The sequence below is a fragment of the Coregonus clupeaformis genome, unplaced genomic scaffold (assembly GCF_020615455.1).
Source record: "Coregonus clupeaformis isolate EN_2021a unplaced genomic scaffold, ASM2061545v1 scaf0497, whole genome shotgun sequence".
Lineage (NCBI taxonomy): Eukaryota > Metazoa > Chordata > Actinopteri > Salmoniformes > Salmonidae > Coregonus > Coregonus clupeaformis.
The window spans coordinates 214,123-234,534 of record NW_025533952.1 but is presented as its reverse complement, the minus strand read 5'-3'; the positions used below and the strand labels follow the sequence as shown (position 1 = coordinate 234,534).

The following is a 20,412-nucleotide window of genomic DNA, read 5'->3' as shown; positions in this document are numbered from 1 at the left end:
ATCAGAAAGTTGGAGGAGAAGGGAAGAGAGAGATCAGAAAGTATGGAGAAGGGGAGAGAGAGATCAGAAAGTATGGAGGAGAAGGGAAGAGAGAGATCAGAAAGTATGGAGGAGAAGGAGGAGTTCCACCTGAGATAATGATGTGATGATGGTCCTATGATGTAACTACAATAAGATAACAGTCATTTATTACAGACAGAAACACAAAAACATGCTTCCATTCTGGAAAAACAGTTCCTCTTTGATCTATGGTAGCTGTGTTTTTATTTGACCTATATTTAATCATTACACATATTCAAGGGAGGGAGCAATGAAAACTGTCTTACCTAGATTCACTCAAGTCCTTAACAAGATGGTTTTCATGTTCAACGAGAGCTTTGAGACAAGCTCCCGTCACTTCTGGTCCTTTGGGGATGACTGCTTTCAGTAGTTTTCTCATTCGGTCCTGTTCAGTTGTTTCAGCTGTTATTCTGGAGTGCTCTTCTTCACCAATCATGTTCTTTGACCACAGATCATCTGCTATTGGCATTGAGTTTTTTGGTTCGCTGAATTAGTTTAGCCCAGTGTTTCTTCAGAAACTCCTCAGCAGGAATGTCAGGGACTGTTAATGCTGAAGGGGGGGCAATTAAATTAATATGGCTTTAGGGTTAACAGCAGCTGTTTCTACATCTTCCAGTCTCTCCAGTTATCATTCCTCTGATAGTCATTTATTGTATAGAGCCGACTCCAGGGTTGTGGTCAATTCCAATTAAAGTTAGTCAATTTAAAATAAAAAATTGAAATAATAATTTTTCCTATTAGGTTTATTGAGAAGTCATTGAAAATTGATGCCCTTATTAATGTTTTATCAACAATCTACTCAGAATACTCTAATGTCAAAGTGGACATGTCCCCCATACATTCAACATCTGGAAGGTCCCTCAGTCAAGTATCGCATTTCAAGCACAGATTCAACTATATACAAAGACCAGGGATCTTTTAGAAAGCCTCATAAAGAAGGGCAGTGATTGGTAGATGGGTAACAATAACACATCAGACATTGAATATCTCTTTAAGCATGGTCAAGTTAATAATTATCCTGTGGGTGATGTATTAAACCACCCAGACACATCAAAGATGCAGTCGTCCTTCTGAACTGAGCTGCAGGGCAGGAAGGAAACTGCGTAGTGATGTCACCATGAGGCCATTGGTGATTTTAAAACAGCTACAGAGTTCAATGTCTGTGACGGGAGAAAACTGAGGATGGATCAACAACATTGTAGTGACTCCACAATAATGACTTAAATGACAGAGTGAACAGAATAATACAAATATACAGAATAAAAAAAGATTCCAAAACAGAAATACCTTATCGACATAAGTATTCAGACCCTTTGCTATGAGACTTGAAATTGAGCTCAGGTGCATCCTGTTTCCATTGATCATCCTTGAGATGTTTGAACAACTTGATTGGAGTCCACCTGTGGTAAATTCAATTGGTTGGACATGATTTGGAAAGGCACACACCTGTCTATATAACGTCCCACAGTTGACAGTGTATGTCAGAGCAAAAACCAAGCCATGAGGTCGAAGGAATTGTCCGTAGAGCTCCGAGACAGGATTGTGTCGAGGCCCAGATCTGGGGAAGGGTACCGAAACAGTTCTGCAGCATTGAAGGTATCCAAGAACACAGTGGCCTCTATCATTCTTAAATGGAAGAAGTTTAGAACCACCGAAACTCTTCCTAGAGCTGGCCGCCCGGCCAAACTGAGCAATCGGGGAGAAGGCCTTGGTCAGGAGGTGACCAAGAACCTGATGGTCACTCTGAAAGAGCTCCAGAGTTCCTCTGTGGAGATGGGAGAACCTTCCAGAAGGACAACCATCTCTGCAGCACTCCACCAATCAGGCCTTTATGGTAGAGTGGCCAGACGGAAGCCACTCCTTAGTAAAAGGCACATGACAGCCCGCTTTGAATTTGCCAAAAGGCACCAAAAGACTCTCAGACCATGAGAAACAAGATTCTCTGGTCTGATGAAACCAAGATTGAACTCTTTGGCCTGAATGCCAAGCGTCACATCTGGAAGAACCCTGGCACCATCCCTACGGTGAAGCATGGTGGTGGCAGCATCATGCTGTGGGGATGTTTTTCAGCGGCAGGGACTGGGAGACTAGTCAGGATCGAGGGAAAGATGAATGGAGCAAAGTACAGAGAGATCCTTAATGAAATCCTGCTCCAGAGCGCTCAGGACCTCAGACTGGGGCGAAGGTTCACCTTCCAACAGGACAACGACCCTAAGCACACAGCCAAGACAACGCAGGAGTGGCTTCGGGACAAGTCTCTGAATGTCCTTGAGTGGCCCAGCCAGAGCCCGGACTTGAACCTGATCGAACATCTCTGGAGAGACCTGAAAATAGCTGTGCAGCGACGCTCCCCATCCAACCTGACAGAGCTTGAGAGGATCTGCAGAGAAGAATGGGAGAAACTCCCCAAATACAGGTGTGCCAATCTTGTAGCATCATGCCCAAGAAGAATTGATGCTGTAATCGCTGCCAAAGGTGCTTCAACAAAGTACTGAGTAAAGGGTCTGAATACTTCTGTAAATGTGATATTTCAGTTTTTTTTTATATATATATACATTTGCAACAATGTCTAAAAACCTGTTTTTGCTTTGTCATTATGGGGTATTTTGTGTAGATTGATGAGGGGGAAAAAACGATTTTATCAATTTTATAATAAGGCTGTAACGTAACAAAATGTGGAACAATTCAAGGGGTCTGAATACTTTCTGAATGCACTGTAACTCATGTTTACTTACTTGTTGAATGGGTGGCAGTGATGTATTCATCTGAAAGATAAACCAAATGAGGTTATATCACTCTAAATAGCATCTGTTACAAAAGTACAAAGTTATGATTGACATATGCTCCTACCTTGTGATACCACTTCTTTCCATGCAATCCTCTCATCATCACCGAATAACTCCATCTCAATATCAACCCCTGTCATTTTCAAAACCGCCTTGAAAAAGCTTGGTGTGGAGTCTCTATGTATGAGATGAATCTTCTGGAGAGAGATGGAGAGAGCGAGAGATTGCTTGCAATGTAAACATATGTTTCCCATGCCAATAAAGCCATGTGAATTGAGAGCCATCGAGCGAGAGAGAGCAATGCATAGAAATGTGACTTAAAATGTCAGATTCATGTTCTTAGTCTACTAAAACTGTACCTGTGGATTGATGTAGGTAGAACAGGGAATGTTCAGTCTGAAGAAACTATTCAGTTTGAAGGCCTGTTCTGGTCTTGTGATGAGAACCCTTGAAGACCCTTGAGACTTTTCCTGTTGTTCCACAGCCTGCGAAACGAGGCATGAAATACACAGCCAGTCAATGTATAGTCTTATTCAAACATTATTCAGAAAACTAGCAACAAACTATTATCTTCATGTTATGAGTGTCAACATAAACCGTACATCTGCTTAGTTAAGGTCACCTCTAAAAGAATGGTACCTCACCTGTATTTGGCTGGGGTTACTGGGGAACAGGTATAGGCGTGGAATTAGTGTTTGCTTTTTCACTGTCAGATAGAGCATCAGCTCACAGTGGACATCTATGTTCCGCCAAAAGATATAGCTCAGTATAACAGAGATAACTGAGAACTTGGGATGGAGAATCTTAGCATGGAATCTGGTGACCTCATGCACTTCCTCAACAGACACTCCATGTTCCTCTACATGAAGAATCTTCATCTCATTCCTCAGGGAAGGGTTGGTCCCTGAACAACGCAATAAAAAGGAGACAGAAAGACAAATATTGTATTATTCATCCACCTAAAACACAAATATGCAGTATCAGATCACAGTAAACTCAAACTCCCAGAATATTCATTCATTCATTCAGGAAGTGAAACTCAGTTACATGGAAATGTCTTTCTGAATACTATGTCAATATGGTTTTACCTAAACAGACAAAGTGTGGCAGATGAACTTCCTCCAGTTCACCTAACTCCATAGTGATGTCCAGCAATGGACCACCTTGTCCGTACTGCATGTCTTTCAGAAGTTGACTGTAGGGTTCCCAGTTCCTGAAGTGATACTTCAGAATGACATCTCTGTCACACACCCAGCGGAGCCCAGACACTGTGCACTCATAACGCCCTTTGGGTGTCCTGTGCCTGAGGGCAACAACAAGATATGGTAGAGAGGGTCAATCGTCAAATGGAGAGGTTGGATTAGAAGCCTATTCCCAAAGGTAATGGGGAAATACACTAGCAAGTGGAATGAAATGTTAAAAGTAGTTATTTTACCTGAACATTGTCACTCCCTGGACAGTGGAAGTCAAGGGTTCAATCTGAAGCCAGTGTGTGGAGTCCTGAACAAGGACAAGCATGTCAGTTATACATATGGGGCCAGTTTCCTGGACACAGATTGAGTCTAGTGCTGGACTTAAAGCATGATCAATGGAAGTTTCAATAGAAAGTTTTTAAGGTCCAAGATTAGGCTTAATCTTTGTCCGGGAAACTGGCCCATTAAATGAACAAAGTAATTTATCTAATGTATTTATTCAATGTTACATGGAATGCTGGTGATTGATCCAATTAAACTGTCTAATGACAAAATATGACAGAAGTTAAAATCCTGCATTCCTACAAGCAGAACACAGGACTGTCTATATCCCAGTATGAATGGTTGGTCAGTACACACCTGGCTTTCAGACTGTGTTTATATTACTAAAGCAGAACACAGGACTGTCTATATCCCAGTATGAATGGTTGGTCAGTACACACCTGGCTTTCAGACTGTGTTTATATTACTAAAGCAGAACACAGGACTGTCTATATCCCAGATGAATGGTTGGTCAGTACACACCTGGCTTTCAGACTGTGTTTATATTACTAAAGCAGAACACAGGACTGTCTATATCCCAGTATGAATGGTTGGTCAGTACACACCTGGCTTTCAGACTGTGCCTGACTCCTGAAGGTATGTAAAAGTGAGAATTGACATTATGACTTACCTCAACATGGTCACAAGTCTTACAGCTCTGAGGAATCCCTGAAGTCAAAAGTAGTTGTTATTTAAAACGGACAATCTCATGTAATAATGAATTAATAAATATTAAACAGACTTGTAATAAAAATGAATGTAAGTGAGCAACAGTCTCAGAATGTACACTCATTATCATACCATAATCTGACATTAGTGTTATATTAATGAATGTTTGTGGAAGCAGGAAACAACATGGTTCTGGTCCATGTTTTGGAGATGTTGGGGGCCTGATTTCTGGTAGATCCCAGGATGAGAGCTTAAAGGTAGAGTCAGCTAAATGATGTTGTACGAGCAGCACCGCAGATATTGTGATGAGCAAGATGCCTGACTTCTCTCTCACACAGTATCTGCCCATGTGCACGGGTTCTCTTCACTCTTACAGCGTGGTAGCCACGGGACCAAAACAGAGAAGTTTAGCATCGCGCTCCAACGCTCTTAGTTGTCGTAGAAGTTTACCCACTATGATGTTTACTTTGTGCATCTACATCATATTGCTGACTCTACCTTTAAGTTTGTTTTGACCAAATAGATCATGATTGTGTTCCTTGCCTGGGATTCAAGAACGCTTTAATCGTATTTTGATTTTAAAACAATTATCAGTTAACACTCACATATCTGGTCTCTGGTGTTCTCAGGTCCAGGCTTGATACAACACTCTCCACCATGGTCTCTGCTGTTGGGAAAGCAGATGGATAGACTGTGATTAAACTAAATACAACTTATAAAGGCTTTATATAGCATACATACAGTCTTCATAAGCAATACAAAGGGTGTATAAAGGGTGACAGAACAGCTCCCTATGTAGGGTGCATTGCCAAATGTGACATAACACTATGTCAACTTCCATGAAGTCAATACTGATGGTGACTTTACAGGTGACATTGCTTATCTTGATGAAAGCCCCTAGAGACGTGAAGTCACCAGGTATCATTTTAACAGGTTCTGATGACCTCTTGTGGTTAGAGTGAAACTGACACTACAGTGAGACAGGAGAGGAAACATCTTTACATCCAACAGAACACATTAAAAACACACCACTACTAATCTAACTGTCTGTAGGTCCAACAGAACACATTAAAACACACCACTACTACTAATCTAACTGTCTGTAGGTCCAACAGAACACATTAAAACACACCACTACTACTAATCTAACTGTCTGTAGGTCCAACAGAACACATTAAAACACACCACTACTACTAATCTAACTGTCTGTAGGTCCAACAGAACACATTAAAACACACCACCACCACTAATCTAACTGTCTGTAGGTCCAACAGAACACATTAAAACACACCACCACCACTAATCTAACTGTCTGTAGGTCCAACAGAACACATTAAAACACACCACTACTACTAATCTAACTGTCTGTAGGTCCAACAGAACACATTAAAACACACCACCACCACTAATCTAACTGTCTGTAGGTCCAACAGAACACATTAAAACACACCACTACTACTAATCTAACTGTCTGTAGGTCCAACAGAACACATTAAAACACACCACTACTACTAATCTAACTGTCTGTAGGTCCAACAGAACACATTAAAACACACCACTACTACTAATCTAACTGTCTGTAGGTCCAACAGAACACATTAAAACACACCAATACTAATCTAATTGTAGGAATGATTCCAGAGGAAAACACATGATGAAACATTGCTATGACTCACCTTTGAATGTGTTGGTCATCTATCTGACACAGGGTCACTGAGGAGGAATAAACCCCAAACCCAAACCCAGGATAGAGGGGTTCAGTGAATGTGGTGTGTTCTGTGTAAAGGTGTGTCAGTGTACCAGAGGAGGACACACTATAGAAGGACAAAGTACCAGCTGGCCAGTCCAGATACACTCCAACTCTGTTAGAAACAGGACCAAGGATGGATCTGTTGGACTCCAGGATGGTAAAAGTCATATTCAAAGCATAATAAACCCCAGGACTTCCTATTGGTTCCAATCCTACTGTCATCCTCCTCTCCCTTCCTCTTCATTCCTTTGGACACCACACCAATGACAGCCAGGTCACCATCCTTCTCCACCTCCCAGTAATAACGAGATCCAGATAAGCCTTCTCTGCAGAGAACTTGGGGAAGATGGTCAAATCTGTGTGGATGGTCTTCATAATGCTGCTTCTCCTCCACTGTATTTGGGTCCAGGGTGAGATGACAGGCATCTGTAGACAAAAGGAGAGTTTAATCAAACCACATCTTCATATAAAATGTTGTTTTGTAGGTAGAAAACAAGTATTGATTAGTTACTATGTTACTGCAGTTCTGAATATGCAGTTAATTAGGATTGAAGAGAAGAGACTTACATTTCCTCAGCCCTGGTTTCAGCCTGAACTCTCCACCATGATCCACACTGTAGGAGAAACAGGTTATTGACTGACAAAGACCTAATAAAGCAGTCAACATTTAAACCATATTGTTGTGTTCTGGTGCACTATCCAAGTTCATTACTAGAGACATACAGGTATTCTGTCCTACCTACTGCATACAGAACAGAGTACAATTCATTACTAGAGACATACAGGTATTCTATCCTACCTACTGCATTCAGAACAGAGTACAATTCATTACTAGAGACATACAGGTATTATATCCTACCTACTGCATTCAGAACAGAGTACAATTCATTACTAGAGACATACAGGTATTCTATCCTACCTACTGCATACAGAACAGAGTACAATTCCAACAGGATATCAGAGATGCAGAAGAAGAGTATTCATGTGGTGATGATGTATGCTGTGTTGGAGTGCTAAGCCTGCTGGGTAAACGTCCCCTGTATTCTACCATCATGTCCTCATGTTACTGAACCTACTACACTACATAGGACACAACCACTGCTCACACTATTAGGACATCTATTCTGACTTACATCAGCTTCATCACTTTATCTGTGGGATCCACCAGAGCAGCTGAAAGCAGTCCCCCCTGCAGAGTCTCCTGGGTGATTGTAGCTCAGGTCCAGCTCTTTCAGGTGGGAGGGGTTTGACCTCAGAGCTGAAGACAGAGCAGCACAGCCCTCCTCTGTGACCAGACAGCCAGACAGCCTACAGAGAGACACAACAGCTGTCTGGGTTGGTGGACTGGTGTCAATCATCTTGTAGGACACCCATACATTTGTCCATGACACAAACATTTTAAAGAAACATCAGATGTTCCGAGTATTTGTTTTACTAAGCTCAGTACCGACCTGACTGAAACAGCTGTACATACCCCAGTGTGTGTAGTTTACAGTCTGGATCCTCCAGTCCAGCAGAGGGCAATGTAACTCAGCTCAGTACCGACCTGACTGAAACAGCTGTACACACCCCAGTGTGTGTAGTTTACAGTCTGGATCCTCCAGTCCAGCAGAGGGCAGTGTAACTCAGCTCAGTACCGACCTGACTGAAACAGCTGTACTTACCCCAGTGTGTGTAGTTTACAGTCTGGATCCTCCAGTCCAGCAGACAGCAGTGTAACTCCTGAGTCCTGCAGGTCATTGTCTCTCAGCTCCAGTTGTTTCAGTGTGTGAGTTGGGTGAACTCAGGACTGAGGCCAGATCTGAACAGCAACCCTCTGTCAGACCACACTGACCTAGACTAGAGGGCAGAAGAGCACATGATTAACAAATGTTTAAAACATCCATAAATAACTCATACTGAAGAAAGTTAACTCACACTAGTGTCTATATGTTGCAGAGTGAACGGGTTAGTCAATTGGCATGATGACTGAGTTGTCAACAACTACAGACCAGTTGTCAACAACTACAGACCAGTATCCCTTCTCTCTTTTCTTTCCAAAACTATTGAGCGTGCCGTCTTTAGCCAACTCTCTTGCTATCTCTCTCAGAATGACCTTCTTGATCCAAACCAGTCAGGTTTCAGGACTGGTCATTCAACTGAGACTGCTCTTCTCTGTGTCACGGAGGCTCTCCGCACTGCTAAAGCTAACTCTCTCTCCTCTGCTCTTGTCCTTCTAGACCTGTCTGCTGCCTTTGATACTGTGAACCATCAGATCCTCCTCTCCACCCTCTCCGAGCTGGGCATCTCCGGCGCGGCTCACTCCTGGATTGCGTCCTACCTGACCGGTCGCTCCTACCAAGTGGCGTGGCGAGAAGCTGTCTCTGCACCACGTGCTCTCACCACTGGTGTCCCCCAGGGCTCAGTTCTAGGCCCTCTCCTTTTCTCCCTATACACCAAGTCACTTGGCTCTGTCATATCCTCACATGGCCTCTCCTATCATTGCTACGCCTGACGATACACAACTAATCTTCTCCTTTCCCCCTTCTGATAACCAGGTGGCGAATCGCATCTCTGCATGTCTGGCCGACATATCAGTATGGATGACGGATCACCACCTCAAGCTGAACCCTGGCAAGACAGAGCTGCATTTCCTCCCGGGGAAGGACTGCCCGTTCCATGATCTCGCCATCACGGTTGACAACTCCGTTGTGTCCTCCTCCCAGAGTGCGAAGAGCCTTGGCGTGACCCTGGACAACACCCTGTCGTTCTCCGCTAACATCAAGGCGGTGACCCGATCCTGCAGGTTCATGCTCTACAACATTCGGAGAGTACGACCCTGCCTTACACAGGAAGCGGCACAGGTCCTAATCCAGGCACTTGTCATCTCCCCGTCTGGATTACTGCAACTCGCTGTTGGCTGGGCTCCCTGCCTGTGCCATTAAACCCCTACAACTCATCCAGAATGCCGCAGCCCGTCTGGTGTTCAACCTTCCCAAGTTCTCTCACGTCACCCCCCTCCTCCGCACACTCCACTGGCTTCCAGTTGAAGCTCGCATCCGTTACAAGACCATGGTGCTTGCCTATGGAGCAGTGAGGGGAACGGCACCTCCGTACCTTCAGGTTCTGATCAGTCCCTACACCCAAACGAGGGCATTGCGTTCATCCACCTCTGGCCTGCTGGCTCCCCTTCCTCTGCGGAAGCATAGTTCCCGCTCAGCCCAGTCAAAACTGTTCGCTGCTCTGGCACCCCAATGGTGGAACAAGCTCCCTCACGACGCCAGGACAGCGGAGTCACTCACCACCTTCCGGAGACATTTGAAACCCCACCTCTTTAAGGAATACCTGGGATAGGATGAAGTAATCCTTCTACCCCTCCCAAAAAAAAAATATATATATATATATATATATATATTGTAAAGTGGTTAACCCACTGGCTATAGGGGTGAATGCACCAATTTGTAAGTCGCTCTGGATAAGAGCGTCTGCTAAATGACTTAAATGTAAATGTAAATGACTGCATGAATGTCCACCAGAGCTGTTGCCAGAGAATTTTATGTTAATTTCTCTACCATAAACCACCTCCAACATCGTTTTAGAGAATTTGGCAGTACATCCAACCGGCCTCACAACTGCAGACCACATGTAACCACGCCAGCCCAGGACCTCCACATCCGGCTTCTTCACCTGCAGGATGGTCTGAGACAAGCCACCAGGACAGCTGATTTAACTGTGGGTTTTCACAACCGAAAAAATTTCTGCACAAATAGTCAGAAACCTTCTCAGGGAAGCTCATCTGCGTGCTCGTCATCCTCACCAGGGTCTTGACCTGACTGCAGTTTGGCGTCGTAACCAACTTCTGTGGGCAAATGCTCACCTTCGATGGTCACTGGCACACTGGAGACATGTGCTCTTCACGGATGAATCCCGGTTTCAACTGTACCAGGAAGATGGCAGAAAGCGTTTATGGCGTCGTGATTGCATTGTGTGGGCGAGCGGTTTGCTGAGGTCAACGTTGTGAACAGAGTGCCCCATGGTGGCGGTGGGGTTATGGTATGGGCAGGCATAAGCTACGGACAACGAACACAATCACATTTTATCGATGGCAATTTGAATGCACAGAGATACCGTGACGAGATCCTGAGGCCCATTGTCGTGCCATTCATCTGCCGCCATCACCTCATGTTTCAGCATGATAATGCACGGCCCCGTGTCGCAAGGATCTGTATACAATTCCTGGAAGCTGAAAATGTCCCAGTTCTTCCATGGACTGCATACTCACCAGACATGCATGTTTGGGATGCTCTGGATCGACGTGTACGACAGCGTCTTCCAGTTCCCGGCAGTTTCCAGCAACGTCGCACAGCCATTGAAGAGGAGTGGGACAACATTCCACAGGCCACAATCAACAGCCTGATCAACTCTGTGAAGGAGATGTGTCGCGCTGCATGAGGCAAATGGTGGTCACACCAGATACGGACTGGTTTTCTGATACACACCCATACTTATATTTTTTAAGGTATCTGTGACCAACAGATGCATATCTGAATTCCCATTTATGTGAAATCCATAGATTAGGGCCTAATGAATTTATTTCAATTGACTGATTTCCTCATATGAACGGTAACTCAGTAAAACCTTTCAAATTGTTGCATGTTGCATTTATATTCTTGTTCAGTATACAGTACATACATAATATATAAACACTCACAGTGGATACTGAAGATATTTAACTCACACTAGTGTCTGTATGTTGCAGAGTACACTGGTTAGTCCAACACAGAGCAGCTCCACTCCTCTGTCTCCCAGGTCATTGTAGCTGAGGTCCAGTTCTCTCAGGGGGGAGTTTGGTGTCTGCAGAGCTGAAGCCAGAGTCTTACAGGATTTATATGTGAGTTTACAGCCAGACAGTCTGGAGAGAGGAGATATGTTGATACACTGTTAAATATGCAAAGCTTTAAGAATAATGAGATGCATTAAGACAATAACAGAAGGACACATGATTAACCAATGTTAAAAACATACAAACTCACTCAAGATATTTAACCTTAGTTTGATATACAGTGGGGGAAAAAAAGTATTTAGTCAGCCACCAATTGTGCAAGTTCTCCCACTTAAAAAGATGAGAGAGGCCTGTAATTTTCATCATAGGTACACGTCAACTATGACAGACAAAATGAGAAAAAGAAAATCCAGAAAATCACATTGTAGGATTTTTTATGAATTTATTTGCAAATTATGGTGGAAAATAAGTATTTGGTCAATAACAAAAGTTTCTCAATACTTTGTTATATACCCTTTGTTGGCAATGACACAGGTCAAACGTTTTCTGTAAGTCTTCACAAGGTTTTCACACACTGTTGCTGGTATTTTGGCCCATTCCTCCATGCAGATCTCCTCTAGAGCAGTGATGTTTTGGGGCTGTCGCTGGGCAACACGGACTTTCAACTCCCTCCAAAGATTTTCTATGGGGTTGAGATCTGGAGACTGGCTAGGCCACTCCAGGACCTTGAAATGCTTCTTACGAAGCCAATCCTTCGTTGCCCGGGCGGTGTGTTTGGGATCATTGTCATGCTGAAAGACCCAGCCACGTTTCATCTTCAATGCTCTTGCTGATGGAAGGAGGTTTTCACTCAAAATCTCACGATACATGGCCCCATTCATTCTTTCCTTTACACGGATCAGTCGTCCTGGTCCCTTTGCAGAAAAACAGCCCCAAAGCATGATGTTTCCACCCCCATGCTTCACAGTAGGTATGGTGTTCTTTGGATGCAACTCAGCATTCTTTGTCCTCCAAACACGACGAGTTTAGTTTTTACTAAAAAAGTTCTATTTTGGTTTCATCTGACCATATGACATTCTCCCAATCCTCTTCTGGATCATCCAAATGCACTCTAGCAAACTTCAGACGGGCCTGGACATGTACTGGCTTAAGCAGGGGGACACGTCTGGCACTGCAGGATATGAGTCCCTGGCGGCGTAGTGTGTTACTGATGGTAGGCTTTGTTACTTTGGTCCCAGCTCTCTGCAGGTCATTCACTAGGTCCCCCCGTGTGGTTCTGGGATTTTTGCTCACCGTTCTTGTGATCATTTTGACCCCACGGGGTGAGATCTTGCGTGGAGCCCCAGATCGAGGGAGATTATCAGTGGTCTTGTATGTCTTCCATTTCCTAATAATTGCTCCCAGAGTTGATTTCTTCAAACCAAGCTGCTTACCTATTGCAGATTCAGTCTTCCCAGCCTGGTGCAGGTCTACAATTTTGTTTCTGGTGTCCTTTGACAGTTCTTTGGTCTTGGCCATCGTGGAGTTTGGAGTGTGACTGTTTGAGGTTGTGGACAGGTGTCTTTTATACTGATAACAAGTTCAAACAGGTGCCATTAATACAGGTAACGAGTGGAGGACAGAGGAGCCTCTTAAAGAAGAAGTTACAGGTCTGTGAGAGCCAGAAATCTTGCTTGTTTGTAGGTGACCAAATACTTATTTTCCACCATAATTTGCAAATAAATTCATTAAAAATCCTACAATGTGATTTTCTTTCCTCAATTTGTCTGTCATAGTTGACGTGTACCTATGATGAAAATTACAGGCCTCTCTCATCTTTTTAAGTGGGAGAACTTGCACAATTGGTGGCTGACTAAATACTTTTTTCCCCCACTGTATTTATCAAATTTTATGTATGTTTCTGCATTACATTTACATTTACGTCATTTAGCAGACGCTCTTATCCAGAGCGACTTACAAATTGGTGCATTCACCCTATAGCCAGTGGGTTAACCACTTTACAATATATATATATATATATATATATATTTTTTTTTGGGAGGGGTAGAAGGATTACTTTATCCTATCCCAGGTATTCCTTAAAGAGGTGGGGTTTCAGATGTCTCCGGAAGGTGGTGAGTGACTCCGCTGTCCTGGCGTCGTGAGGGAGCTTGTTCCACCATTGGGGTGCCAGAGCAGCGAACAGTTTTGACTGGGCTGAGCGGGAACTATGCTTCCGCAGAGGAAGGGAGCCAGCAGGCCAGAGGTGGATGAACGCAATGCCCTCGTTTGGGTGTAGGGACTGATCAGAGCCTGAAGGTACGGAGGTACCGTTCCCCTCACAGCTCCATAGGCAAGCACCATGGACTTGTAACAGATGCGAGCTTCAACTGGAAGCCAGTGGAGTGTGCGGAGGAGCGGGGTGACGTGAGAGAACTTGGGAAGGTTGAACACCAGACGGGCTGCGGCATTCTGGATGAGTTGTAGGGGTTTAATGGCACAGGCAGGGAGCCCAGCCAACAGCGAGTTGCAGTAATCCAGACGGGAGATGACAAGTGCCTGGATTAGGACCTGTGCCGCTTCCTGTGTAAGGCAGGGTCGTACTCTCTGAATGTTGTAGAGCATGAACCTGCAGGATCGGGTCACCGCCTTGATGTTAGCGGAGAACGACAGGGTGTTGTCCAGGGTCACGCCAAGGCTCTTCGCACTCTGGGAGGAGGACACAACGGAGTTGTCAACCGTGATGGCGAGATCATGGAACGGGCAGTCCTTCCCCAGGAGGAAGAGCAGCTCCGTCTTGCCAAGGTTCAGCTTGAGGTGGTGATCCGTCATCCATACTGATAGGTCTGCCAGACATGCAGAGATGCGATTCGCCACCTGGTTATCAGAAGGGGGAAAGGAGAAGATTAGTTGTGTGTCGTCAGCGTAGCAATGATAGGAAAGGCCATGTGAGGATATGACAGAGCCAAGTGACTTGGTGTATAGCGAGAATAGGAGAGGGCCTAGAACTGAGCCCTGGGGGACACCAGTGGTGAGAGCACGTGGAGCGGAGACAGCTTCTCGCCACGCCACTTGGTAGGAGCGACCGGTCAGGTAGGACGCAATCCAAGAGTGAGCCGCGCCGGAGATGCCCAGCTCGGAGAGGGTGGAGAGGAGGATCTGATGGTTCACAGTATCAAAGGCAGCAGACAGGTCTAGAAGGACAAGAGCAGAGGAGAGAGAGTTAGCTTTAGCAGTGCGGAGAGCCTCCGTGACACAGAGAAGAGCAGTCTCAGTTGAATGACCAGTCTTGAAACCTGACTGGTTTGGATCAAGAAGGTCATTCTGAGAGAGATAGCAAGAGAGTTGGCTAAAGACGGCACGCTCAATAGTTTTGGAAAGAAAAGAAAGAAGGGATACTGGTCTGTAGTTGTTGACATCAGAGGGATCAAGTGTTGTTTTTTTGAGAAGGGGTGCAACTCTCGCTCTCTTGAAGACGGAAGGGACATAGCCAGCGGTCAAGGATGAGTTGATCAGCGAGGTGAGGTAGGGGAGAAGGTCACCGGAGATGGTCTGGAGAAGAGAGGAGGGGATGGGGTCAAGCGGGCAGGTTGATGGGCGGCCTGTAGTCACAAGTCGCAAGATTTTGTCTGGAGAGAGAGGGGAGAAAGAAGTCAAAGCATAGGGTAGGGCAGTGTGAGCAGGACCAGCAGTGTCATTAGACTTAACAAACGAGGATTGGATGTCGTCAACCTTCTTTTCAAAGTGGTTGACGAAGTCATCCACAGAGAGGGAGGGGGGATTCAGCAGGGAGGAGAATGTGGCAAAAGAGCTTCCTAGGGTTAGAGGCAGATGCTTGGAATTTAGAGTGGTAGAAAGTGGCCTTAGCAGCAGAAACAGATGAAGAAAATTTAGAGAGGAGGGAGTGAAAAGATGCCAGGTCCACAGGGAGTCTAGTTTTCTTCCATTTCCGCTCAGCTGCCCGGAGCTCTGTTCTGTGAGCTCGCAATGAGTCATCAAGCCACAGAGCTGGAGGGGAGGACCGAGCCGGCCGGGAGGATAGGGGACACAGAGAGTCAAAGGATGCAGAAAGGGAGGAGAGGAGGGTTGAGGAGGCAGAATCAGGAGATTGGAGGGGAGAAGGATTTAGCAGAGGGAAGAGATGATAGGATGGAAGAGGAGAGAGTAGTGGGAGAGAGAGAGACGAAGGTTGCGGCGGCGCGTTACCATCTGTGTAGGGGCAGAGTGAGTAGTGTTGGAGGAGAGCGAGAGAGAAAAGGATACAAAGTAGTGGTCGGAGACATGGAGGGGGAGTTGCATTGAGATTAGTAGAAGAGCAGCATCTAGTAAAGATGAGGTCAAGCGTATTGCCTGCCTTGTGAGTAGGGGGGACGGTGAGAGGGTGAGGTCAAAAGAGGAGAGGAGTGGAAAGAAGGAGGCAGAGAGAAATGAGTCAAATGTAGACGTAGGGGAGGTTGAAATCCCCCAAAACTGTGAGGGGTGAGCCATCCTCAGGAAAGGAACGTATCAAGGCGTCAAGCTCATTGATGAACTCTCCAAGGGAACCTGGAGGGCATATTGACCAAGATGTTCAAATAATGTTAAAAACATACACATACATAATATATAAACACTCACAGTGGATACTGAAGATATTTAACTCACACTAGTGTCTGTATGTTGCAGAGTGCACTGGTTAGTCCTACACAGAGCAGCTCCACTCCTCTGTCTTCCAGGTCATTGTAGCTGAGGTTCAGTTCTCTCAGGGGGGAGTTTGGTGTCTGCAGAGCTGAGGCCAGAGTCTCACAGGATTTATATGTGAGTTTACAGCCAGACAGTCTGGAGAGAGGAGATATGTTGATACACTGTTAAATATGCAAAGCTTTAAGAATAATGAGATGCATTAAGATAATAACAGAAGGACACATGATTAACCAATGTTAAAAACATACTAACTCACTCAAGATATTTAACCTTAGTTTGATATACAGTGGGGAAAAAAGTATTTAGTCAGCCACCAATTGTGAAAGTTCTCCCACTTAAAAAGATGAGAGAGGCCTGTAATTTTCATCATAGGTACACGTCAACTATGACAGACAAAATGAGAAAAAGAAAATCCAGAAAATCACATTGTAGGATTTTTAATGAATTTATTTGCAAATTATGGTGGAAAATAAGTATTTGGTCAATAACAAAAGTGTCTCAATACTTTGTTATATACCCTTTGTTGGCAATGACACAGGTCAAACGTTTTCTGTAAGTCTTCACAAGGTTTTCACACACTGTTGCTGGTATTTTGGCCCATTCCTCCATGCAGATCTCCTCTAGAGCAGTGATGTTTTGGGGCTGTCGCTGGGCAACACGGACTTTCAACTCCCTCCAAAGATTTTCTATGGGGTTGAGATCTGGAGACTGGCTAGGCCACTCCAGGACCTTGAAATGCTTCTTACGAAGCCACTCCTTCGTTGCCCGAGCGGTTTGTTTGTGATCATTGTCAGGCTGAAAGACCCAGCCACGTTTCATCTTCAATGCCCTTGCTGATGGAAGGAGGTTTTCACTCAAAATCTCACGATACGATACATGGCCCCATTCATTCTTTCCTTTACACGGATCAGTCGTCCTGGTCCCTTTGCAGAAAAACAGCCCCAAAGCATGATGTTTCCACCCCCATGCTTCACAGTAGGTATGGTGTTTTTTGGATGCAACTCAGCATTCTTTGTCCTCCAAACACGACGAGTTGAGTTTTTACTAAAAAGTTCTATTTTGGTTTCATCTGACCATATGACATTCTCCCAATCCTCTTCTGGATCATCCAAATGCACTCTAGCAAACTTCAGACGGGCCTGGACATGTACTGGCTTAAGCAGGGGGACACGTCTGGCACTGCAGGATATGAGTCCCTGGCGGCGTAGTGTGTTACTGATGGTAGGCTTTGTTACTTTGGTCCCAGCTCTCTGCAGGTCATTCACTAGGTCCCCCCGTGTGGTTCTGGGATTTTAGCTCACCGTTCTTGTGATCATTTTGACCCCACGGGGTGAGATCTTGCGTGGAGCCCCAGATCGAGGGAGATTATCAGTGATCTTGTATGTCTTCCATTTCCTAATAATTGCTCCCAGAGTTGATTTCTTCAAACCAAGCTGCTTACCTATTGCAGATTCAGTCTTCCCAGCCTGGTGCAGGTCTACAATTTTGTTTCTGGTGTCCTTTGACAGTTCTTTGGTCTTGGCCATAGTGGAGTTTGGAGTGTGACTGTTTGAGGTTGTGGACAGGTGTCTTTTATACTGATAACAAGTTCAAACAGGTGCCATTAATACAGGTAACGAGTGGAGGACAGAGGAGCCTCTTAAAGAAGAAGTTACAGGTCTGTGAGAGCCAGAAATCTTGCTTGTTTGTAGGTGACCAAATACTTATTTTCCACCATCATTTGCAAATAAATTCATTAAAAATCCTACAATGTGATTTTCTTTCCTCAATTTGTCTGTCATAATTGACGTGTACCTATGATGAAAATTACAGGCCTCTCTCATCTTTTTAAGTGGGAGAACATGCACAATTGGTGGCTGACTAAATACTTTTTTCCCCCCACTGTATTTATCACATTTTATGTATGTTTCTGCATATTTACCAAGATGTTCAAATAATGTTAAAAACATACACATACATAATATATAAACACTCACAGTGGATACTGAAGATATTTAACTCACACTAGTGTCTGTATGTTGCAGAGTGAACTGGTTAGTCCATCACAGAGCAGCTCCACTCCTCTGTCTCCCAGGTCATTGTAGCTGAGGTTCAGTTCTCTCAGGGGGGAGTTTGGTGTCTGCAGAGCTGAAGCCAGAGTCTCACAGGATTCATATGTGAGTTTACAGCCAGACAGTCTGGAGAGAGGAGATATGTCGATACACTGTTAAATATGCAAAGCTTTAACAATAATGAGATGCATTAAGACAATAACAGAAGGACACATGATTAACCAATGTTAAAATCATACTAACTCACTCAAGATATTTACCTTAGTTTTATATATGTTATGTATGTTTCTGGATATGTCCCAAAAATGTTAAAATAATGTTAAAAACATACACATACTAACTATACTGAACAGAAATATAAACCTAACATGTAAAGTGTTGGTCCCACGTTTCATGAGCTGAAATAAAAGATCCCAGTTATGTTCCATACGCACAAAAGCTTATTTCTCTCAAATGTTATGAATACATTTGTTTAGATCCCTGTTAGTGAGCATTTCTCCTTTGTTAAGATAATCCATTTTGTTAAGATAATCCATTTACCTGACAGGTGTGGTATATCAAGAAGCTGATTAAACTTTATGATCATTACACAGGTGCACCTTGTGCTGGGGACAATAAAAGGCCACTCTGAAATGTGCAGTTTTGTCACACAACACAATGCCACAGATGTGTCAAGTTTTGAGGGAGCGTGCAATTCGCATGATGACTGCAGGAATGTCCACCAGAGCTGTTGCTAGAGAATTTTATGTTAATTTCTCTACCATAAACCGCCTCCAACATCATTTTAGAGAATTTGGCAGTACATCCAACCGGCCTCGCAACCGCAGACCACATGTAACCACGCCAGCCCAGGACCTCCACATCCGGCTTCTTCACCTGCAGGATGGTCTGAGACAAGCCACCAGGACAGCTGATTTAACTGTGGGTTTTCACAACCGAAAAATGTCTGCACAAATAGTCAGAAACCTTCTCAGGGAAGCTCATCTGCGTGCTCGTCATCCTCACCAGGGTCTTGACCTGACTGCAGTTCGGCGTCGTAACCGACTTCTGTGGGCAAATGCTCACCTTCGATGGCCACTGGCACGCTGGAGACATGTGCTCTTCACGGATGAATCCTGGTTTCAACTGTACCGGGAAGATGGCAGAAAGCGTGTATGGCGTCGTGATGGCATTGTGTGGGCGAGCGGTTTGCTGATGTCAACGTTGTGAACAGAGTGCCCCATGGTGGCGGTGGGGTTATGGTATGGGCAGGCATAAGCTACGGACAATGAACACGATCACATTTTATCGATGGCAATTTGAATGCACAGAGATACCGTGATGAGATCCTGAGGCCCATTGTCGTGCCATTCATTTGCCGCCATCACCTCATGTTTCAACATGATAATGCACGACCCCATGTCACAAGGATCTGTATACAATTCCTGGAAGCTGAAAATGTCCCAGTTCTTCCATGGACTGTATACTCACCAGACATGCATGTTTGGGATGCTCTGGATCGACGTGTACGACAGCGTCTTCCAGTTCCCGGCAGTTTCCAGCAACTTCGCACAGCCATTGAAGAGGAGTGGGACAACATTCCACAGGCCACAATCAACAGCCTGATCAACTCTATGTGAAGGAGATGTGTCGCGCTGCATGAGGCAAATGGTGGTCACACCAGATACGGACTGGTTTTCTGATACACACCCATACTTTTTTTTAAGGTATCTGTGACCAACAGATGCATATCTGAATTCCCATTTATGTGAAATCCATAGATTAGGGCCTAATGAATTTATTTCAATTGACTGATTTCCTCATATGAACTGTAACTCAGTAAAACCTTTCAAATTGTTGCATGTTGCGTTTATATTCTTGTTCAGTATATAGTACATACATAATATATAAACACTCACAGTGGATACTGAAGATAGTTAACTCACACTAGTGTCTGTATGTTGCAGAGTGGACTGGTTAGTCCAACACAGAGCAGCTTCACTCCTCTGTCTCCCAGGTAATTGTATTTGAGGTCCAGTTCTCTCAGGGGGGAGTTTGGTGTCTGCAGAGCTGAAGCCAGAGTCTCACAGGATTCATATGTGAGTTCACAGCGATCCAGTCTGGAGAGAGGAGATCATCTGTTAGATATACAAATCCTTCAGAATAATGATAATGTATA

General features: G+C 44.5%; 1 protein-coding gene and 1 long non-coding RNA gene across 2 annotated transcripts; both read right to left on the bottom strand.

Moving 5' to 3' along the window:
• Positions 1-282: 282 nt before the first annotated feature.
• On the bottom strand, positions 283-5,725 carry LOC123484921 (NACHT, LRR and PYD domains-containing protein 1 homolog). The gene is made up of 9 exons (XM_045215704.1): positions 5,635-5,725; positions 4,992-5,029; positions 4,282-4,346; positions 3,935-4,149; positions 3,491-3,750; positions 3,206-3,331; positions 2,911-3,043; positions 2,796-2,825; positions 283-610 (listed from the first exon to the last, which is right to left on the bottom strand). The coding sequence occupies exons 3-9, from the start codon at positions 4,287-4,289 to the stop codon at positions 513-515; spliced, it is 870 nt and encodes a 289-aa protein (XP_045071639.1). The 5' UTR covers positions 4,290-4,346; positions 4,992-5,029; positions 5,635-5,725; the 3' UTR covers positions 283-512.
• Positions 5,726-8,049: 2,324 nt separating this feature from the next.
• Positions 8,050-20,223, bottom strand: LOC123484917. Its single transcript, XR_006658781.1, has 3 exons — positions 20,180-20,223; positions 8,444-8,618; positions 8,050-8,087 (listed from the first exon to the last, which is right to left on the bottom strand). It is a non-coding gene; the product is annotated as an uncharacterized LOC123484917 (long non-coding RNA).
• Positions 20,224-20,412: the final 189 nt, after the last annotated feature.